Source organism: Eurosta solidaginis, chromosome 3, assembly GCF_040869045.1.
Source record: "Eurosta solidaginis isolate ZX-2024a chromosome 3, ASM4086904v1, whole genome shotgun sequence".
Taxonomy (NCBI): domain Eukaryota; kingdom Metazoa; phylum Arthropoda; class Insecta; order Diptera; family Tephritidae; genus Eurosta; species Eurosta solidaginis.
In genome coordinates this window covers 59,159,700-59,184,160 of record NC_090321.1, presented here as the reverse complement: position 1 = coordinate 59,184,160, position 24,461 = coordinate 59,159,700, and the positions used below count along the sequence as shown (strand labels likewise).

Here is a 24,461-nt window from a genome sequence, read left to right as displayed (position 1 = left end):
GAAAAATGTCCAAAGAACTGCCAGGGAGCCGAATAAACACGGTGAGTTAAGGTAGCGGATACAATTTTTGTTCGTTAATTTGAAGTGAAATCGAAACCGGTAAGCGGATCAAAAATACTCAACCATAAAAATAAAAAAAAATAAATGTAAGGCACGATAACCTCCGAAGAGATCTAAGGCCGAGTTTCTCTTCCAATTTGCGTCGTGCTCCTCTTGATTTTCCCTACAAATTGGCCGGACGGGACCTACATGTTTTATGCCGACTCCGAACGCCATCTGCAAGGCAGATGACTTTTCACTGAGAGATTTCCATGGCAGAAATACACCCGGAGCGCTTGCCAAACACTGCCGAGGGGCGACCTCGCTTACAAAAAATGTCTTCTTATTGAAAAAACTTATTTCTAAAATTTTGATGTTGCTTTGCCCGGGGTGCGAACCCAGGGCATACGGTGTGGCAGGCGGAGCACGCTACCATCACACCACGGTGGCCCCACAACCATAGCGGATTATAAACAATGTACTCAACGGTGCATGAAGAAAAGCATCACTCCACAACTGATCAACAGTTGTGCTTGGTGGAAGCGCCTGTAAACATGGCCAAATGAAACTTGAAGTTTTGTATCGGCTAAAAATTATTGTACATTTCGCGTTGTGATTGGCGAATGCATAGTGTACAAGTACAAGTGTGTTGACTTATCTGTCAAGCATTCTGACAGGCACTCGCTGGATTCGGAATGACAGCGAATTCAAAATGGATACCATTACCGAGTGCGCCGACTGATTGAAAAATTGAAAAAGTCGATACGATTGGTAGTCAAAAATGTTGTCGTTGAGACCAAAAATGCGACTCTAGACCTGAGATTTCCATCAGGTGAGCGAGGCTGTTTGTAGTTTTGACGTTTATCGCTTAGTGAACACACTTGTATAGGTACACTATGGGCGAATGTCAACATTACTCATTAAACAAAGCGCGTTTATATGCGATGCGAAATAAAAAAAAAATAGAAGTGTTATTTTTTTTGCCCATAAAAAAGTATGTTTGAAAAGGTGTTCGGCTAAGGTATTGTTCATTTCACATTATGCATTCTTTAACTTAATTAGTGACTCAAATTAAACATACTTTATTTCTCAGCTACAGTATATGCCACGACAGTTTTCTTGGATCTACGGTTAGTACATTGAATTTCTTGATGAGGAAACTTGAATTGAAGGCCAAAAAAACTTTAAAGCAACACACTTGACAACCCAAATACGGCGATTACGTCGACAAACAAGCTAAGCGCTGCACAGGGCTTATATGAGAAATTTACACAAAGTAGCTAGCAGTTGATTAAACAAAAAAAGTTATGACTGCAACAATAATTGCTAATTTGTGCGTATATATACTTACGTGGAATGTGGGTACACATCATCCTGATGACATATCTATGACGGAGGCCCTTTCGCTCAACGGAACTTCATCATGTCCCGATCAACGGTTACCAGATATTTATGTTGTTGGACTGCAAGAAGTTAGTACACATGCTAAAAATCAACTATTCAACATATTTCACGATGATCCATGGACATTTAAAGTGAGTGAGTATCTCATACCATACGATTATATAAAACTGAGCACAGAGCAACTACAAGGAATACTCGTTATGATGTTTGTGCAACCTAAACATGAGCCTCACATAAAAGACGTAGAAGCTCAAAGTACGCGTACAGGCTTAGGAGGCTTGTGGGGTAATAAAGGTGCGGTAAGCATACGTATGAGTCTCTATGGTACAGGTGTGACTTTCGTTGGTGCACATTTAGCGGCGCATGATCAGAAGTTGGCCGAACGCATTGAAGATTACAATCAAATAGTAAATAATCATCATTATAAAACACCAAAATATCGCAACATATTTGATCATGATTACGTTTTCTGGTTCGGTGATCTCAACTTCCGTTTAACAGGCACCGATTCTGCATGGGATGTACGCTCATTGGTAGAGCAGGGTAAATTGGAAGAGTTAATAGAACGTGATCAACTATTATTGGTACGTACAACAGGCAATGCATTCTCCTTACTCACTGAACAATTACCCACTTTCCCGCCCACATTCAAATTCATTGAGGGCACATCAGAGTATGATTTGAAACGACGTCCAGCATGGTGTGATCGCATTTTGCATCGCGTACAAGAGTTGCGTTATCCTGATATCGTATTAAATATAACACAAATATCATATAAATCACATCCAGACTATGTTCTATCTGATCATAAGCCTGTCTCAGCTGCATTTCTCTACAAAATTGAAGCCCAAACGCAAACAGATGATGAACTGTATGAGTTGACGCATGGAGGCGGTACAACTGCAGCGCCCTTAGCTAGTGTAATTATCTTATTTGTTATAGGTTTATTGTTGTTCTATTAAATTTATACAAGAAACTTGTTTTTATTTCTCTTGTTTTTTGTCTATCTGCAGCTTGATAGCGAAAATGCTCGGCTCGCACCAATTTATTAAAAAACCTAAAGCAAAAACAAGAAATTTAATTTGAACAAAAAGGCTGATAAGAAGATTTATTTATTTGAGAGAGAGGCAAAGAGAGCGTGATAAGTGCCAAAGTGCCCATCAAACAAATTTGTGCCAGCAAATTTATTTTTCCTTCTATATTTACGCAGTAAATTAATATTTTTTGTCACAAATTTAGGGCCTTTTGCTCATGTGAACTTTAAAAATTATCTGCTCTATAAACACAAACTTTTTTAACAAGAAATGTTTTTATCTGACGGATAAATCTTAAAGTGTAGATGAAAAATCGGCCCTTAGTTGTATAATTTTTAATCTATCTATGTATACAACAAATTTATTAGCATAATTGTATAGTGCTTATTATATGTTAACAGAAATCTCACAAGGCAATTTATTACTTTTTATCTGTTCAAATCAAGTGGTTTTCAAGCAAATAACAAGTTTTCACAGGCTGAGTGGAAATGCGTCCTTTCTCCGATTGCAGATATACTACAGATATATTCCACTCGGGCGTTAATATGTATGCATAAACATATATGTATATGGGTTATTCAGACTGCAATGAAAACGAATTTTTGACTTTATTGCATAAAATGGTTGTTGTTTTAACAGTGCATAAAATGGTCAAAATACGATGCTGCAAAAATAGACGCAATTATTTTTGAAACTACAACCCATGAAATCTGGTTATTCATATATGTACTTGGATTTTGTAACTAGTTTCAAAAACAATTAGCTGAATATATTCCATTAAATTTATTATTGCCCACGAACATGTTAAGCTACTCGCGAATATTAATAGATGCCTTACTTTTTTTGTGGTCGATTGTCTCGACTCTCCGATTTGAAAGGGAATGACCTCTTAGCATTTGTATGACTTTATATTTCTTATACTTAATACTTATAAATCAAGCCTATTTTATCTCTTGCACTTAATCATAATACTAATAGTAAGATAGTAAAAAGGAAAAAAATATGTAAATATGTATATATGAACGTATAAACTGCTTTCTAAAAAGTAACTACTTGAATCTAATTCAATTCCTTGCTCTCCTTTTTATTACAATGCTATTATGAATGTACCTACTATGTTGACTGTGTTGCATCAAAAAAAAAATATCACTAAATAAAAAATGTACATATATATAATTTTATATATGAATATATTTTGGTAAATTCTAGTTAAGAACTTTTTTCCAAATGTACAGTATAAAGTAAGAGTTTATATTTATGTATGTACACTCTAGTAATACTCAGTTTATTGAAAATGTTTAATTAAACCTATATTCTAACTACATAGGTACATATTCATATAATCAAATCAAAAAAGTTGCCTTTATACACTTAAATAAAAATGTTCACATATCAAAAACCGATTACATGTAAATATTTTAAACTTATGTACATAGACAATAGTAGCATAAATAAATAAATACTATAGTGCGATATAGTGCTGTGTTTTTTATATACAAATATGTACTCATAAATCTTCCGAATATATTGCGCAAAAAATAATTTTTACTGAAAACCTAAATAAAAGATAAAAATAATTAACAAACTAAAATGACTATTTATTTCTATCGTTTCCTACGCCGATGACTGCACAATAATGGCCACAGGCCCAGGTCCACAGTTCGATGAGCTTTGCAACAGAATAAACGGCTACCTCCCTGATCTCTCCAGTTTTTTCGCCTCGCGAAACCTGGCATTATCACCGACTAAATCCTCCGTGACCTTATTTACAACATGGACGTCCCAGACGTCGACCATTTTGAACATCCACGTCGATGGCATTACGCTACCGACTGTCCTACACCCCAAAATCTTGGGTGCGTCGTTTGATCAGGATCTACATTTTGGTGAGCATGCAGCCGCAATTGTACCGAAAATCCAGAGCCGTAATAAAATCCTCAAATCCCTTGCTGGCAGTACTTGGGTAAAAGACAAAGAAACGCTCATTACCACATACAAAGCAATTGGCCAGCCGATTGCATGCTACGCGTCCCTTATATGGTCGTCAAGCCTAAAAACTACTCACTGGAAGAAGCTACAGGCCTGATAAAACTCTGCTCTCAGAACCTCCACGGGCTGTCTTATGTCCCCAGAACACCATCTACATAATGAGACGAGAATACTCCCCATTAGGGAGAGAAATGAGATGCTAACCAAACAGTTCCTGTTGAATACCCAGAAACCTGGGCATCCCAACAGACATCTGATTGATGAGCCAACACCGCCTAGGGGCTTAAGGAGGCATCTCCAGCCTTGTGAGGAAATACGGCACCTGAGAACTCAGCAAAAAAAAAAACACAAGCAGGTCCTCAGTGAACTCCACAAACAGGCGTCGGACCTTTATGCCAGAAATTGCCCGGTGAATCCAGTACTCAAAGAACAGTACCCAAAACTTGCGGAAGAGGAGCGCATACTCCCCAGGGAAACGCGAGTCACTCCAGCTCAACTTCGTTCTGGATACTGTAACAGGTTAAACTCTTACCTATCCAGATTCAACCCCGACATACAAAATGTATGTTCCGTTTGCAATGTGTCCCCACATGACACCAACCATCTTTTTAATTGTAATGTGGAACCAACGCCTCTAACACCCCTTTCATTGTGGTCCACCCCTGCTGAAACAGCAAGTTTCCTTGGACTCCCGTTAGAGGATATTGATGACTATTTGTGATCGGTCGCACCTATTAGGTGGGGCGAAGCACTGCTACAACAACAACAACAACCACACTACTTATTTCTTGCTGTTTAGCTTCTTAATTCGTGGTTTAAGCCTTGGAATGATCCGATCCATTATAGTAACAATATACAAAAAAACTTGTCATGTGGATATTGGTCCAACCAATTTTTTGACGTTATTCTTCCAAACATAGATATGGGCGTTCGTCCAAATATATATTTTTTTATTTAAAATAAATAAACACCCTCATTGTGTACCTCGAAGAAAATGATCGTTTCGTCTTCCAGACGATTCGTTCGTGCATTTGTGCTGTGTAAGCATATATGGAATACATTGTAACGAATTTTGGGAAATTCCGCTTATTCCAAACTTTCTGCTAACGTTCGAATCGCTAAACTGTTGAATAAATCACTCCAATATTCAGTATTGCAATATGGTCTTTATTTAGTCTACTTGGGAGTAGTACAATTATACTTCACAATTATACTTCACTTCGCAACTAATAGCGTATTTAAATCAAACTGATTGATTATTACTCAGCTTACGCTGGTTTTATACTCTCTGTTGCCTCGCCCGCATATTTCTCCAGAGGTATAGACGTTGTATCTCCTGCTTGGTATTAGTTATATGCGTGTGTATGCGTGAGTAAGAACTTCGGCTGATGATTAAATGTGTGTGAGTATCTCTTCGTTGCCTTTTATGTATCTGTGTAAATGATGATTGATTTGTTCATGTACACAAGAGTGGCAGCTTGCTTTATTGTTGTTGTGCCTCTATTTACTAACATAGTGATGCCAAAATTCGCCACACTGTACCCTACCAATGCCAACAGCTCTCTCCGTGTAACGCAATAGTTCCTCTCTGATTTTCCAATTGATCGGCTGTAATATGCAACTACCTTCTCCTGTCGGTCGACCAGTTGTGATCAAACGCCTCCTATAACATATCCACTCGCATCTGTATCTAGAATAAATGTTGATCCTGGAATCGGATATGCCAACATTGGGGCAGTGCACAAACGCTCCTTCAATATTTCGAAAGCCACTTCTTGCTCCTTCTTCCATTCAAAAGCTTTATTTTTTCTTGTAAGTTCGTGGAGGCTATGGGATACGTTGGCAAAGTTTGGTACAAATCGGCGGCAATATGTGCACAGCCCAAGGAAACTTCTTAACTCATGCAGATTCTGTGGTCTTGGCCAATCCTTTACTGCTTCTATCTTTTCATTCGCGGTGCAGATGCCCTCCGTTGTTACCTTATGACCCAAGTATATCAACTATTAAATTGATATTTTTAAAAATTATTTAGTTTTGGTTTGAAGTATAAAATTTATTAATCGAAAATTTTCATTTTGATATCACCAATATTTTCATTTACAAAAACTAATTCGATAGCAAAATATTTAAAATTCAAAGCATAAAATACAAAGTTAATAATTTAACAACAAATAATAAACACTATATTTACTCCCCCTCCAAGAAAATTGAAAACTAATAAATAATTAATTATATTAAATGTAAATTTTTTTGGTTTTTTGTTGTTTAATGTATTTGTATTTAAATTAGTATTAATACGTATGTTTGCCGGTTTAAGTAAATCAATTGAAAAATTTTTAATAGTATTTTTGTATTGAATTGTAAATGTTTTATGTTTCTTAGAGATAACTTTAAAAGGTCCTTTATAAGATGATTCTAAATTAGATTTACGAAGAACTTCATCAAAAACTCACAATTTTCTATTTTTTTCGGATCGAAAAAGTTGTCTTTGTTATGATGAAAAACTTTAGAAAGAGAAAGCGAAAAATATTCTCTTATTTTGTGAAGAGCGTCATTAGAAAAATCATGTTCTTTATTACTATTTGAAATAATTAATTCACCAGGTATTCTAAGTGTTTGGCCATAAACAAGTTCAGCAGATGAACATTTTAAATCTTCTTTAATAGAAGTTCGTAAACCAAGAAGAATGAATGGTAAAATGTCAGACCAATGAACCGAATCGTTTAATGCTATAATTGCTGCTTTTAAAGTTCGATGAAATCTCTCTATTATGCCATTTGCTTGGGGATGGTAAGGATATGTATGAATTTTATGAGAACCTAAAAGTTTAGTTATTTCCGTAAAAAATTTTGAGGTGAATTGTGAACCTTGATCTACTGTAATATTTAATGGTATACAAAAAATCGTGGTATATAATTTTTAATAAACGTTTTTACTATAGTGTTTGTTGAAATTTCTTTAAGTGGATAACCTTCAGGAAAACGTGAAAATCTGTCAATAATTCAGGGATGTCATGGAATCCAAGTCGGTTTTGCGTTTTATCGGAATTACAAACCAATATTGATTTAAATTGGTGTCATAAAACCGTATTGGTTTTGCTCTTTTCGAATGTAAATAAAAGCGATGTTCGAATCAGCTGTTTTGCGATGCCCCGGCAATTTTGATGTTAATTATTTTGGCAAAATATTATAGTTGTTTTGTGCATTTAAACAGAAATAAACAAATTTATGGGCATCAAAATGACATCAGCAGTTGTAGCATTTATATTATTGGAAGGAGAAAATTGCGAGAGGGTTAAAAGGAAATTTTTGAGAGATCGCAGCAAACCATTAAAGTTGCCAGAGAGAGCGTAATTAAAAATATTTCTTAATGTGGGTTTCTAAATATTTATAGTGCATTTGCAGTTACATTGCATACTATCGCATAAACAAAGAGGCTTTCCGAATGGTATTGGATACCATTGAAGGACACTTAACTCGCTCGAAAGTTCTGCCAGTGCTGCAACTAGCAGCTACGTTACGATTTTTAGCTGAAGGACCCTATCAAAGATCAGTTAGCAAGGATTCTAGCATGAGTGTAGATAGAAGCACGGTGTCAACGATTTTATATGATGTGCTTAGTGAAGCCCTTCGCAATATCTGGATGTTTCTCCATAAATTCAGTCAAAATACTGTTCTGCATTGAATTTTTATGTTTTCCCCTATTAGGAATGAAAATATATGTAAACTTACATTTATTTTTATAAAATAAACCTTTATTTACTTACATTTTTAGAAAATACTCAACTGCAAGAGAAATACAACTAGGAAAAAATGAAGTCCAACAGCATTTAACTGATTGGATTGTTTCCGATAGCAAAATCGATATTATCGGATTCTGTGACACCTATGAGGTGGGTTTTGTCGAAGGCTGAGGTAGCACTCAGTCAATCCAGGGTCAAGTAGAGGTCCCACAAACCCACATTGGTACAGCGGTATACAGTGGCGGGATTAGCACGGCGGCTGGACGGCGGACAGTATTAGCGGACGGATGGATGTAGTGGTATGGACGCAGTGACGGTACCAGCGAGCTGGTTGGATGGTGGTGAGGTAGCAGCGGCTAACGGTCGTCGTAGCAGCGGCGCAACGGCGGTAGGATAGCAGGCGGCTAACGGTCGTCGGAGCGGCGGCGCAACGGCGGTAGGATAGCGGGCGGCCAACGGTCGTCGGAGCAGTGGCGCAACGGCGGTGGGGTAGCGGGCGGCCAACGGTCGTCGGAGCAGCGGCGTAACGGCGGAGGATTGCGACAACAACAAAAGGGCAACGGAGCGCGTACCAGTGGCGCGGCCAAGGCGAGGTGGCGGTGCAAACGTTCTACTTGGTTACCTTTTCGGGGGGGGGGGGGTTTACCAGTAGCGGCGGTTGCGGGTGGCGGCTTCCCGTGATGACGCTGTCCCAGTGGCGGCGGCGGGGGACCTGCGAGGAATGAATAAAAGAGTTATGGTTAATGCCGGTCCGCCAGCTGGACACCACCGCCTCCATGCCCGCACCAATGCAGGGCTGGACGCGGAGTTGTACCAGCAGGAATTCCGAAGGCCGATCCATGGGCTGAGGGGAAGTGCACCTTGCGGCACAGCGGTAGCCCCTTTAGCTGCTGGACCGCTCGACGGCCGGGCCGGGGCGGAGGGGAAAAGGGCCGGGTGGTCATAAGGCGGCGAGTTGTAAGGCGGAGTTGTACCAGCCGGGTCTTTGTAGGTCGATCCGTGGGCTGAGGGGAAGTGCGCCTTGACGGCACAGCGGTAGCCCCTTTAGCCGACGGGTCGCTCTACTGCCTGAGCCAGGACTGAGGGAAGGGATCTATCGGCCGAACGGCGGCGAGCCCCCCCTCACTTGGCTGAGACACGGGCGAGAAAACCATAAGGCGACGGCCCGTTGTCCCGCAAGCAAGGGGTGACCAGTGCTGTGGCGGCACCCCCTTTCCCTCTGGAGGTGGGATTGGCTCGTTCGCTGGACATCGCTCACCCCGTGGTTGCACACTAAGGTAAGGTGCCGGGGGGCGGTGCACCAGATGTGTCCTTGCCGGTTCGTAGGCTGCGAGGAGAAACTGGGGCCCGAAGGCACCACGCTACGCAGCTGCCGAACCGGGTCGGCTGGAGCCTTAGCTGAGAAGAAGGGGCGGGGTAGCCCTAAGGCGCCCCCCCTTACTTAGCTGGGACACGGGCGAGAAACGCGACGACCCGTTGTCCCCGCAAGCAAGGGGTGACCAGTGCCAAGGCAGCACCTCTTCAACTCAGCTAGTCAGGAGGAGTGACTGGGTTGCTTAATAAAGCAACCACTTCCTCTGACTAACCTGCGAGGAATGAAGTGACAACAGCAAATTCATTCTCTTTTATACTGCTTCTGCTATGATGCGAGTGAGAAATGAACTCCTAATTAGGTACTTCAGTTTGCCATTTACTGTGAGTTGGCGTACCGTGTGCATATTATTGTTATCGCCAAGTGCTATTCGTATGCATTGGTATGTAGCTGCTGCTGTTGGCTACCTGTTAATGTACTATGTATGTATACTCTAAGGCGTAGGTGAAAAAGGGTTAGAGTGGGGGTCTCAGGCGTAGGAGAAAAATAGTTACAGTGGGGGTCATACTATTGTAACGCTACGTTACACACCTAAAACCGACACTAATTCCAATTCGAACATTAAACCGATAACATTAGATTTCCTGACACCAAAGTAATTATTTTGTCGTTTTTAAATCCGATTCCGACAACACTTGGATTCCATGACAGCCCTGATTGTTAAAATATAACAATTTTCATTTGAAACTGGAAGAGGTCCAACAATATCCATATGAATATGTTCAAAACGACCTGATGGTATTTGAATTTTTTGAATAGGAGATTTTAGTATGTCTTGAAATTTTGGATTTTTGACAATTGACACAAGTTGAAGTCCAATCGTTAATTTCTTTACGCATGTTAGGCCAATAATATTTATTTTGAATTAATTTTCTAGTTCTTATACTTGGATGAGATAATGAGTGAATTTTGTCAAATATAATTCTTCTCATAGAACGTGGAACATAAGGTCGAAAAGGTTGTAGATAAACATCACACCATATATTTAAATTAATAACTGGAATATGAATTTCTTTTAAATTATTTTTAGAATTTTGATCAGAAATGGTTTTTTGTAAAAATGTATCAGTTTGTTGTTCTTTATATAAAGTTTCTAAATTTAAATCTTGAGTTGAAATTGCATTTATTTCTGGAATACGGGAAAGTGTGTCGGCAGCATGTTGTCTTTTCCACGTATATATTGAATATCATTTGTAAATTGAGCAATATATTCAAGATGACGTAGTTGACGAGATTTATCTACTTTAGAATTTAGAACATGAATTAAAGGTTTATGATCAGTATAAATTTTAAAAGTACTACCTTTAAGAAAATGTTTAATTGAATTATAAATTGCCAAAAGTTCACGATCAATGTTGAATATTTGGATTCTGTTGTAGTTAATTTTCTTGAAAAATAAGCTAAGGGTTCTAGTATATTATTGCTAGTTTGTTGAGCAACTGCTCCAATAGCAACATTTGATGCATCTACTGCTAATGATAAAATACCATTTTTGTTGAAATGTGTAAGTAAAGTATTTTTAGCAAAAAGATTTTTTAACATTTTCGAAAGCTGTTGTGGTTTCATTTGTCCAATTTAATTGTTTGAGTTTGTTTTTAATTGCATGAGTTTACATTTCATGCAGATGACTAAGTTCTGTTGCTAACATTTTAATATATCTGTGATAGTAATTTATCATACCTAAACATTTTTGTAATTTATTTATAGAAATTGGTTTTTCAAAATTTGTTATGATTTCAATTCGATCTAAAGATGGTTTAATACCTTAGCCTGAAATTTCGTAACTTAAGAAATTTAATTTATTTACACCGAGAGTACATTTTGAAGGTTTGATATTTAAATTATATTCTTCAAGTCTTTTGAAAACTGATTTTAAATGATTTATATGTTGATCTTCATTATCACTGGCAATAAGAATGTCATCAATGTATGTAAATACAAAATCGAAATCAGAAAATACTTCATTAATAAAGCGTTGGAAAGTTTGAGCACTGTTTCGTAAACCGAAAGGCATTCTTACGAATTCAAACATTCCAAAAGGGGTAGTTATTGCAGTTTTATGAATGTCTTCTTCTGCCATTAGAATTTGGTGGTAAGCACGCACAAGATCAATTTTGGAAAAAAATTGTTTGTTTTTTAAATCTATTGTTAAATCGTGGATATGTGGTGAAGGATACCAATCTGGTGTAGTAATAAAATTAAGTCTTCGATAGTCTCCGCAAGGTCTCCAATCATTTGGTTCTTTTTTAGGAACGAGATGAATTGGAGATGCAACAGGAGAATTTGAGGGTCTGCATATACCCGTTTTAACTAAAAATTCAAATTCAGCTTTAGCAATTTTAAGTTTGATTGGATCAAGACGTCTGGGTTTCGAAAATGGTAAAATACCTTTTGTTTCTATACTGTGAACCGTATGGTGTTTAACTTTTTTAGTACAATCTGGTTCACAGGTAATAGACGGATATTCATTAAGTAATTTTGAAAACTTATTTTCAACAATAGGAATTTTGAGTGAGAAAATATCAGAAAATCCAGAAGATCCAGCCACTTTAATTTTTGTAGTAGAATCCATTATTTCTTAATTTTTTATATTGACAATAATTCCGAATTTTTCTAAAAAGTTTGCTCCTAAAATTGGTGTATCAATGTTCCCAATAATGAATGGAAATTCAAAATCTCTTCTTAAACCTAAATCAATTTTAAGTAGTTTTGTACCGAAAGTTTCAATTGAAGAACCGTTTGCTGCAGTCAAAGTAAGATCCGAATTTCTTTTATAAATTTTAAGTTTAGAAAAAGGAATAACTGATACAACTGCGCCGGTATCGATAAGAACATTAAGTTTATTGAATTTATCAAATATGAATAGGCGACGAGTAGGTTTAATAATAGTTCCGTTATCCGTCACCGTCATAATAGTTTGTTTCAGTTTAAATTTTGTTCGGAATTTATACGAACGAAATTATGATTTTGAATAAAATTGCATGGGGGTATACATTTAAGAGCGTTATTCTTAAATTTTTTGTGATACCAACAAATATTTGTTTGTGAATTAAAATTACGATTGTTTGAAAAATTTCTGGATCCTGAAAAATTTCGAGATTTAGATCTATTTCTATCTTTAGATTTTGAACGGATTTGTAATTGATTAATATCATTAGAAATTTTATTTAAATCTTGATAAATAGCCTTAGTTAATTCAGTTAAATTTTTAATACATTGTTCTAAAATATTATTATTTATACACGAAACTATAGGAGATTTGGAAGAATGAGTGTAGTGTAAACAGCCAACAATTTCAATGCCAAATAAGTAAATCAGTTAATATGCTACCCTGTAACAAAAAGAGTCTAAATTTTCATCAACACAAAAAAGGCATCTGCTAATTGTTTCTGACAGAGCAATTCACACGATTTAATACAGGTGTGTGTACAACGCTCAACTAAACCAAATTTGCATACCAGCAAATTTGCCGACATTGCATTTCCCACAGAAGTCAGAGCTTAACACAGATGTGTTGGTACATATTTTGTGTCGAGTTGTATGTAGGTATTTAAGTATGTATGCTTAAGGGAAATATGTATGTAAGTATGTATGCTTAAAGTAAATATGTATGTAAGAATATGTTTAGAATAATTTAGTATAAATAAGCTGACAATATTTGAATGAAAAGCATTCAAGCATTCGCTCATTGACACTTACACCTCAAAAAACCGACTACTCTTTTATTAACCTTTTATATGAGGTTTGTTGATTAAATCAAAAAGTTTGTCAGCTAAAATAATTACTTCATCTTTATTTTGATTGTTATTAGAAGTTAAATGGATTTGTATTTCTTGTGGCAATTTACGAATCCATAATTTGATAAGTAATTCCTGACTTACAATGGAGTCAGTACCTATAAGTGATTTCATAAATCTGAATAATTCGGATGGTTAACGATCACCAAAATCAGTTTTTGAAAATAATTGTTCTAATCGTTTTCTTCACTAAGGGAAAATCTTTCACATACAATTTTTTGATTGTATCATATTTATTGAAAAGAGGAGGAGGGTTAATAACGTCTAAAATTTTAGATATAGTATCTCGTTGAAGGGTAACTAAAACATTTTGAAATTTTAAATTATCATTATTGATATTGTTAATTTCAAATTGTCCTTCAACAAGTAAAAACCAGGCATCGGGAGATTCTTGCCAAAATTGTGGTAATTTAATAGATTTAGTAGAAGAAACATTTGTAAAGTTATCTTGTGTTGAAGTATCTTGTGTTATATTAGAGATGTTGTTTTGTGTTGTATTAATGTTAGAATTTTGAGTTGTATTGTGAGTCATTGTGTTATTTGTATAGTTGTTATTTTGATTTTCTGAATTTGTAAAATTACGAGTTCGTATTGGTGAACGTAGAACCATATGAAAACAAATTTAAATGAAAAATTTGAAAATTAGAAAATATTTAAGAATTTTTTTGGAAAGGGAGTTAACAATTTAAATAAAATATTTATTTTTATATAAAAAAAAAAATAATTAAATTTAAATAATTTATATAAAATTGTTAAAATATAAAAATAATCTTAAAATAAATCTGAAAATTAAAGGGTTTAAAATTTTAATTTAAATTATAATTGAAAATTTTAAATTTAATATTAAAATAAAAATTATACTTACATAAAATTAAATTTAATAAAAACAAGTAAGGAAGGTTAAGTTCGGGTGTAACCGAACATTACATACTCAGTTGAGAGCTATGGTGACAACATAAGGGAAAATAACCATGTAGGAAAATGAACCGAGGGAAACCCTGGAATGTGTTTGTATGACATGTGTATCAAATGGAAGGTATTAAAGAGTATTTTAAGAGGAAGTGGGCCATAGTTCTATAGATGGGATATCGCCATAAAGGTGGACCAGGCCTGACTCTAGAATTTGTTTGTACGACATGGGTATCAAATGAAAGGTGTTAATGAGTATTTTAAAAGGGCGTGGGCCTTAGTTCTATAGGTGGACGCCTTTTCGAGATATCGCCATAAAGGTGGACCAGGGGTGACTCTAGAATTTGTTTGTACAATATGGGTATCAAATGAAAGGTGTTAATGAGTATTTTAAAAGACCGTGGGCCTTAGCTCTATAGGTGGACGCCTTTTCAAGATATCGCCATAAAGGTGGACCAGGGGTGACTCTAGAATTTGTTTGTACGATATGGATATCAAATGAAAGGTGTTAATGAGTATTTTAAAAGGGAGTAGGCCTTAGTTCTATAGGTGGACGCCTTTTCGGTATATCGTTATAAAAGTGGACCAGGTTTGACTCTAGAATGCGTTTGTACAATGTAGGTATCGAACGAAAGGTGTTAATAAGTGTTTTAAAAGGGAGTGGGCCTTAGTTCTATGGGTGGACGCCTTTTCGGGATATCGCCATAAATGTGGACCAGGGGTGACTCTAGAATGCGTTTGTACAATATGGGTATCAAATGAAAGGTGTTAATGAGTATTTTAAAAGGGCGTGGGCCTTAGTTCTATATGTGGACGCCTTTTCGAGATATCGCCATAAACGTGGACCACGGGTGACTCTAGAATGTATTTGTACGATATGGGTATCAAATTAAAGGTATTAATGAGTATTTTAAAAGGGAGTAGGCCTTAGATCTATAGGTGGACGCCTTTTCGGTATATCGTTATAAAAGTGGACCAGGTTTGACTCTAGAATGCGTTTGTACAATATGGGTATCGAACGAAAGGTGTTAATAAGTGTTTTAAAAGGGAGTGGGCCTTAGTTCTATGGGTGGACGCCTTTTCGGGATATCGCCATAAATGTGGACCAGGGGTGACTCTAGAATGCGTTTGTACAATACGGGTATCAAATGAAAGGTGTTAATGAGTATTTTAAAAGGGCGTGGGCCTTAGTTCTATATGTGGACGCCTTTTCGAGATATCGCCATAAACGTGGACCACGGGTGACTCTAGGATGTGTTTGTACGATATGGGTATCAAGTTAAAGGTGTTAATGAGTATTTTAAAAGGGAGTAGGCCTTAGTTCTATAGGTGGACGCCTTTTCGGTATATCGTTATAAAAGTGGACCAGGTTTGACTCTAGAATGCGTTTGTACAATATGGGTATCGAACGAAAGGTGTTAATAAGTGTTTTAAAAGGGAGTGGGCCTTAGTTCTATGGGTGGACGCCTTTTCGGGATATCGCCATAAAGGTGGACCAGGGGTGACCCTAGAATTTGTTTGTACAATACGGGTATCAAATGAAAGGTGTTAATGAGTAGTTTAAAAGGGCGTGGGCCTTAGTTCTATAGGTGGACGCCTTTTCAAGATATCGCCATAAAGGTGGACCAGGGGTGACTCTAGAATTTGTTTGTACGATATGGGTATCAAATGAAAGGTGTTAATGAGTATTTTAAAAGGGAGCAGGCCTTAGTTCTATAGGTGTACGCCTTTTCGGTATATCGTTATAAAAGTGGACCAGGTTTGACTCTAGAATGCGTTTGTACAATATGGGTATCAAACGAAAGGTGTTAATAAGTGTTTTAAAAGAGAGTGGGCCTTAGTTCTATGGGTGGACGCCTTTTCGGGATATCGCCATAAATGTGGACCAGGGGTGACTCTAGAATGCGTTTGTACAATATGGGTATCAAATGAAAGGTGTTAATGAGTATTTTAAAAGGGAGTGGCCCTTAGTTGTATATGTGAAGGTGTTTTCGAGATATCGACCAAAATGTGGACCAGGGTGATCCAGAACATCATCTGTCGGGTACTGCTCATTTATTTATATATGTAATACCACGACAAGTATTCCTTCCAAGATTCCAAGGGCTTTTGATTTCGCCCTGCAAAACTTTTTCATTTTCTTCTACTTAATATGGTAGGTGTCACACCCATTTTACCAAGTTTTTTTCTAAAGTTATATTTTGTGTCAATAGACAAATACAATTACCATGTTTCATCCCTTTTTTCGTATTTGGTATATAATTATGGCATTTTTTTCATTTTTCGTAATTTTCGATATCGAAAAATTGGGCGTGGTCATAGTCGGATTTCGGCCATTTTTTACACCTATACAAAGTGAGTTCAGATAAGTACGTGAACTGAGTTTAGTAAAGATATATCGATTTTTGCTCAAGTTATCGTATTAACGGCCGAGCGGAAGGACAGACGGTCGACTGTTTATAAAAACTGGGCGTGGCTTCAAGCGATTGCGCCCTTTTTCACAGAAAACAGCTATGGTCCTAGAATCTAAGCCCCTACCAAGTTTCACAAGGATTGGTAAAATTTTGTTCGACTTATGGCATTAAAAGTATCCTAGACAAATTAAATGAAAAAGGGCGGAGCCACGCCCATTTAGAAATTTTCTTTTATTTTTGTATTTTGTTGCAACATATCATTACTGGAGTTGAATGATGACATAATTTACTTATATACTGTAAAGATATTAACTTTTCTTTTAAAAATTGAATTTAAAAAAATTTTTTTTAAAAAGTGGGCGTGGTCGTACTCCGATTTTGCAAATTTTTATTAAGCAGACATATAGTAATAAGAGTAACGTTCCTGCCAAATTTCATCATGATATCTTCAACGACTGCGAAATTACAGCTTGCAAAACTTATAAATTACCTTCTTTTAAAAATGGGCGGTGCCACGCCCATTGTCCAAAATTTTACTAGTTTTCTATTCTGCGTCATAAGTTCAACTCACCTACCAAGTTTTGTCGCTTAATCCGTATTTGGTAATAAATTATCGCACTTTTTCGATTTTTCGAAATTTTCGATATCGAAAAAATGGGCGTGGTTATTGTCCGATATCGTTCATTTTAAATAGCGATCTGAGATGAGTGCCCAGGAACCTACATACCAAATTTCATCAAGATAGCTCAAAATTTACTCAAGTTATCGTGTTAACGGACGGACGGACGGACGGACATGGCTCAATCGAATTTTTTTTCGATACTGATAATTTTGATATATGGAAGTCTATATCTATCTCGATTCCTTTACACCTGTACAACCAACCGTTATCCAATCAAAGTTAATATACTCTGTGAGCTCTGCTCAACTGAGTATAAAAATATTAAAATTAATAAGTAGTTGATTGATGATTGTAGAGATTTTAAGGGAATCAATTGCGTTTTTTGGACGTGATAACAATTAAATACATCGCTGTTGCCTTTTATGCAATGGCTTTGTTGTTTTCTTTATAAATCTCATCATTTTCATCGTGATGTCTTATACTTAAAACCCGTTCTTGTGTGTATTGTGCGTAAAATTGTTGTAATAGCTCTTGTTGTAGTGAAGTGGATAACTCAACCATTGTTTTTAAGCGTAGTATGTTGTTTTTTTAGAGTTCTTTATTAATTAACAAATCGTAGAAAAATTTTATTTTTATTTGTGTTGCATAAAATTCATAGCATGTCTACTAGTAAATTTCTGTTATAAGTACTTTATGTTTTTATTTGATTGTCTGCACTTATTTTTATACTCAGTTGAGCAGAGCTCACAGAGTATATTAAGTTTGATTGGATAACGGTTGGTTGTACATATATAAAGGAATCGAGATAGATATAGACTTCCATATATCAAAATAATCAGGATCGAAAAAAAATTTGATTGAGCCATGTCCGTCCGTCCGTCCGTCCGTCCGTCCGTTAACACGATAACTTGAGTAAATTTTGAGGTATCTTGATGAAATTTGGTATGTAGGTTCCTGAGCACTCATCTCAGATCGCTATTTAAAATAAACGATATCGGACTATAACCACGCCCACTTTTTCGATATCGAAAATTTCGGAAAACCGAAAAAGTGCGATAATTCATTACAAAAGACAGATAAAGCGACGAAACTTGGTAGATGAGTTGAACTTATGACGCAAAATAGAAAATTAGTAAAATTTTGGACAATGGGCGTGGCACCGCCCACTTTTAAAAGAAGGTAATTTAAAACTTTTGCAAGCTGTAATTTGGCAGTCGTTGAAGATATCATGATGAAATTTGGCAGGAACGTTACTCTTATTACTATATGTACGCTTAATAAAAATTAGCAAAATCGGAGAAGGACCACGCCCACTTTTAAAAAAAAAAAAAATTTTTAAAGTAAAATTTTAACAAAAAATTTAATATCTTTACAGTATATAAGTAAATTATGTCAAGATTCAACTCCAGTAATGATATGGTGCAACAAAATACAAAAATAAAAGAAAATTTAAAAATGGGCGTGGCTCCGCCCTTTTTCATTTAATTTGTCTAGGATACTTTTAACGCCAGAAGTCGAACAAAAATTAACCAATCCTTTTGAAATTTGGTAGGGGCATAGATTTTATGGCGTTAACTGTTTTCTGTGAAAATGGGCGAAATCGGTTGATGTCGCGCCCAGTTTTTATACACAGTCGTCCGTCTGTCCTTCCGCATGGCCGTTAACACGATAACTTGAGCAAAAATCGATATATCTTTACTAAACTCAGTTCACGTACTTATCTGAACTCACTTTATCTTGGTATGAAAAATGAACGAAATCCGACTATGACCACGCCCACTTTTTCGATATCGAAAATTACGAAAAATGAAAAAAATGCCATAATTCTATACCAAATACGAAAAAAGGGATGAAATATGGTAAGGTAATTGGATTGTTTTATTGACGCGAAATATAACTTTAGAAAAAACTTTATAAAATGGTTGTGACACCTAGCATATTAAGTAGAAGAAAACGAAAAAGTTCTGCAGGACGAAATAAAAAACCCTTAAAATCTTGGCAGGTATTACATATATAAATAAAGTAGCGGTATCCAACAGATGATGTTCTAGGTCACCCTGGTCCACATTTTGGTCGATATCTGGAAACGCCTTCACATATACAACTACCACCACTCCCTTTTAAAACTCTCATTAATACCTTTAATTTGATACCCATATCGTACAAACAAAGTCTAGAGTCACCCCTGGTCCAGAAAGGCCCACTCCCTCTTAAAATATTCATTAACTCCTTTCGTTTGATACCCATATTGCACAAACGAATTCTAGAGTCACCCCTGGCCCACCTTTATGGCGATATCTCGAAACGGCGTCCACCTATGGAACTAAGGTTTACTCCCTTTTAAAATACTCATTAACACCTTTCATTTGATACCCATATCGTACAAACGCATTCTAGAGTCACACCTGGTCCATCTTTATGGCGATATCTCGAAAAGGCGTCCACCTATAGAACTAAGGCCCACTCCCTCTTAAAATACTCATTAACTCCTTTCGTTTGATACCCATATTGCACAAACGAATTCTAGAGTCACGCCTGGTCCACCTTTATGGCGATATCTCGAAAAGGGGTCCACCTATAGAACTAAGCCCCACGCCCTTTTAAAATAATCATTAACACCTTTCATTTGATACCCATATCATACAAACAAATTCTAAAGTCACCCCTGGTCCACCTTTATGGCGATATCTCGAAAAGGCGAACACCTATAAAACGAAGGCCCACTCCCTTTTAAAAATACTCATTAACACCTTTGATTTGATACCCATATCGTACAAACAAAGTCTAGAGTCACCCCTGGTCCACCTTTATTGCGATACCTCGAAAATGCGTCCACCTATAGAACTAAGGCCCACTCCCTCTTAAAATACTCATTAACTCCTTTCGTTTGATACCCATATTGCACAAACGAATTCTAGAGTCACCCCTGGCCCACCTTTATGGCGATATCTCGAAACGGCGTCCACCTATAGAACTAAGGCCCACTCCCTTTTAAAATACTCATTAACACCTTTCGTTTGATGCACATATTGTGCAAACAAATTCTAGGGTCACCCCTGGTCCACCTTTATGGCGATATCTCGAAACGGCGTCCACCTATGGAACTTAGGTCCACGCCCTTGTAAAATACTCATTAATACCTTTCATTTGATACCCATATCGTACAAACGCATTCTAGAGTCAACCCTGATCCACCTTTATGGCTATATCCCTAAATGGCGTCCACCTATAGAACTATGGCCCACTCCCTCATAAAATACTCTTTAATGCCTTTCATTTGATACACATGTCATACAAACACATTCCAGGGTTTCCCTCGGTTCATTTTCCTACATGGTTATTTTCCCTTATGCTGTCACCATAGCTCTCAACTGAGTATGTAATGTTCAGTTATAGCCGAACTTAACCTTCCTTACTTGTTTGTTTTTGTTTCGTATATACAATTTACAGCGACTGTTATATGCTATTTACATAAAATATTGTTTATTTATTGAAGTATATTTAAGCTTAATTTTTTTTAATCGATGTGCGATCTACAATTATGGTACCATGATTTTACTCTTTGTTTTATTGTTTCTTTAAAAGTTTTAACAATTAATTAAACTATTTTGTTCATCAAATCTGCTAAAATTCGGTTTCCGTTTTCGGGTGTTTCTACACGGTCACATCTAAGAATGTCTATGGAGTTTCACTTATTTTCAAAGTAGTAAATGTTTTAGGCACTTTCACAAAGAAATACTTTTAAAGTTAATTATAGCTTCGTATTATAATCACTAAAATACATAAGTTTTTGTTTCTGTTTTCAAGTGTTGATTCTCAAATAATTTTTGTTTCTTTGTTGATGCCGAATGTATTTCCAAATTGAATTTTAAGTAAACAAACTGACAGCTGTTCGTTTAGTCTGTTTCGCACAACCATTTAAGTCGGTGTAAATATGACGGAGTAGTTACTTTAAAATTGAGAAATTTTTTGTTCAAAAAATCACGAGGTACTATATATACAAGCACGGAAAGATATAGATTCAGATAATAAATGCATTTTAATAAAAAATTAGCGAACGAAAATTTTCGTAATCATTACAGTCATTAATGTAATAAAAGATTCGCGCAGGATCGTTGGTAGGATCGCCAATATATCAACTATTAAATTGATATTTTTAAAAATTATTTATTTTTGGTTTGAAGTATAAAATTTATTAATCAAACATTTTCATTTTGATATCACCAAAATTTTCATTTACAAAAACTAATTCGATAGCAAAATATTTAAAATTCAAAGTATAAAATACAAAGTTAATAATTTAACAGCAAATAATAAACACTATACCAAGTAACTTACTTGCTTCTTAAACAAAGAACACTTTTTGGGACTAAGTTTCAGACAAGCACCAGCTATTCTCTGGAAAACTTCCTCTAAGTTCTTAAGATGTTCATCAAAGTTCTTTCCCAATACGATGATGTACCTGGACGACACCAAGCATGTTTTCCATTGTAGTCCTTTCAATACCTGATCCATGAGTCTCTCAAAAGTAGCTGGTGCATTACAAAGTCCAAAAGGCATCACTGTAAATTGCCAAAGACCATCTCCGACACTGAAGGCTGTTTTCTCCTTGTCTTCCTCCTCCACTTGCCATTAGCCGCTTTTCAAGTGCAGTGTGGAAAACCATTTCGCACCAGATAGCGAGTCCAGGGTGTCGTCAATTCTTGACAATGGGTAGCTATCCTTTTTCGTAACGTCGTTCAACTTGCGGTAGTCGACGCAAAACCTCATTTTTCCATCTTTATTCTTCACAAGTACCACCGGTGAGCTCCATGGACTAGCTGATGGTTCGATGACGCTGTCGCTGAATTCTTCTATGATTTGACTCACAACTTCCCGTTTCGCCAGTGGAACACTACGAGGAGCTTGACGGATCGGCCTCGCATCTCCAGTGTCAATTTGATGTTTCCCAACATTGGTGCGGCCTGTTTTGGAACTCTCCTGGTCAAATATGTTTGTGTTCTTTAGGAGAAATTGTTTTGCCTTACTCTGATAGTCTTCCTCTAGCCCCTTCGTTCAGGCCGTGCTGTCATTTGAAAGATTAGTCTTGCTAGTTGAAACGTGTTCCTGGAGCTGTCCACAATTGATTACTACTTCAGCCTCTTGGCATCTACCCAATATAGTTCCTCTGGTCAGTTTGAGTGGTGACTTGAACTCATTGAATACTCTTACCGGAATTCGTCCATCTTGTTTTGTCATAGCCAGAGTTTTTCCTACAAGTACATTTTGTTTGCTGCTGTTTGTCCCACAATCTCCATCACCCTTTGCCCAGATTACTGCCTCCGATTTTGGTGGTATTTGCTGATTGTCCTCCACCGGAACTCGTTTACTGCTGTAACCTTCCTCGTCCGAAATTAAGTGGCACATCCATGTTCTTATATCGACTTGCTTTGCATGTCGTTTTTGATGCCTTGGTCGATTAGGAAGTCCACTCCTATTATGATTTCATCAACACTCTCTCTCTGCCACTATAAAATTGTGTACTACGGTGACGTTCCCAATTGCGACTTCAAATGCTAGTTCTCCTAGAACCGCGATGTCTTCTCCAGTAGCTGTACACAATCTTGTTCCAAGCAATGGTCTTATCTTCTTGTTGACTAAATCCGATCGAATGATGGAATGAGATGCACCCGTATCAACAGTCAGTAAACGTTCCTTTCCATCCACATGTCCTCCGACAGTAAGATTGTTTGACCTTCTTCCAATTTGCGAGATAGAGTTTATGGGGCATTCAATTGAGGTTGTTGGAACTATTAAGACCGGTGCTTCAATGACGTGCAATGTGGCCTGGGTTGCCGCACTTGAAACATTTCATAATTCCAGCATTTTTCTGTTGTGATCCCTTCAGTGCTTGTAAAGTTTTGTCTACCCAATCTGGCCTTTCTACTTCCACACGATGAGCTTTGAACGCTGGCTTACTCAAAAGTGAGGCTGTTTCCTGAGTCAGTGCATGTGATAACGTTTTAGCAAATGTTTGCTTTGGGTTTGCGTATGTAGCTCGCTTCGTTTCCACGTCCCGTATGCCATTTATAAAACTCTGGATTTTTACTCTTTCAGGGTATTTCACGGGTGCGTCCGCATTTGCTAGATGAGCCAATCTTTCAACATCCGAGGCAAACTCCTGCAAAGTCTCATTAGCCCTTTGGTAGCGGTTTTGCAACTCTATTTGGTAGATTTGTTTCCTGTGTTCGCTCCCATAACGTCGTTCTACAGCGGCCATCAATGCTTCATAGTCGTTCCGTTCGGCTTGTGCAGCAACTTTATCTTCCGCATTCCAGTTGTTCACTGTTGACGTCTTCTCAAATTGAAGCTTAAATATCTGGAACGGAGCAGAGCCGTCAAAAAATGGAGTTTTTACCTTCGTATTGCTTGCTGAAACAGCTGGACGATTTAGTTGCAATTCCTGTAGACGACCTCTCAAAGCATCCACCTCTGCCTCGAATTTTTGTTCAAGCTGCATCATTTTTTCGTCCATGCGCGCTTCGAGTTTTGCTGATATACGCGCCTCCTGTGCTTCTAGTTGTACTGTTATGCGTGTCTGTTGTTCTTTCAGCTGTGATGAAATTTGTGTTTCCTGTGCCTCAATCTTGGCTGTTATGCGTGTCTCCTGGAATTCTAGTTGTGTTTCCATCTTGGATGTTATACGTGTCTCCTGTGATTCCAGTTGGAATATGTCTTCTGTTCTTCCAGGTAAGATGCCATTGTCGATGTTTGAGCAGATATTGCAGCCAAAATCATGTTCAAGTCTGTGTTCGTCACTGCCGCCGGTGTTTCGTTTTTTTCATCCATTTTTGTTGTTGTCTCGTCCCCACTAGGAGGAAAGGCATACAGGTCCACATTAATTCCTTCCGCCTCCATTACCTCTCTTAGACGTGCTTGAAGTTCGATCTTATTGCCGGTTGTATTCAATCCGCTGTTCTCCAACTCCTTTTTCAGTTGCTGGATCCTTAATTCAATTAACTTTGCCATGTACTTGTTGTCCTCTGGAATTTATTCAAAAATTCCTCTTCTGACATCAATTGTAACGAATTTTGGGAAATTCCGCTTATTCCAAACCTTCTGCTAACGTTCGAATCGCTAAGCTGTTGAATAAATCACTC

General features: G+C 37.0%; 2 protein-coding genes and 1 long non-coding RNA gene across 5 annotated transcripts in view; all 3 read left to right on the top strand.

Moving 5' to 3' along the window:
* LOC137243792 (UPF0598 protein CG30010-like) overlaps positions 1–24,461 on the top strand; it is an 83,030-nt gene that overhangs the window by 26,485 nt on the left and 32,084 nt on the right. The gene's annotated exons all lie outside the window — the stretch shown is intronic.
* LOC137243787 (phosphatidylinositol 4,5-bisphosphate 5-phosphatase A) lies at positions 921–4,068 on the top strand. 2 transcript variants are annotated; one of them, XM_067771883.1, is made up of 3 exons: positions 921–1,060; positions 1,133–2,363; positions 2,457–4,068. In XM_067771883.1, exons 2-3 carry the CDS (start codon positions 1,347–1,349, stop codon positions 2,493–2,495), a joined length of 1,056 nt encoding a protein of 351 aa, XP_067627984.1. In that variant the 5' UTR covers positions 921–1,060; positions 1,133–1,346; the 3' UTR covers positions 2,496–4,068. The 2 variants fall into 2 exon arrangements, with proteins under 2 accessions (XP_067627984.1, XP_067627983.1); XM_067771882.1 differs by having other exon boundaries at positions 1,133–4,068.
* LOC137246389 (uncharacterized) lies at positions 7,439–8,233 on the top strand. Its single transcript, XR_010951466.1, has 2 exons — positions 7,439–7,815; positions 7,871–8,233. It is a non-coding gene; the product is annotated as an uncharacterized lncRNA (long non-coding RNA).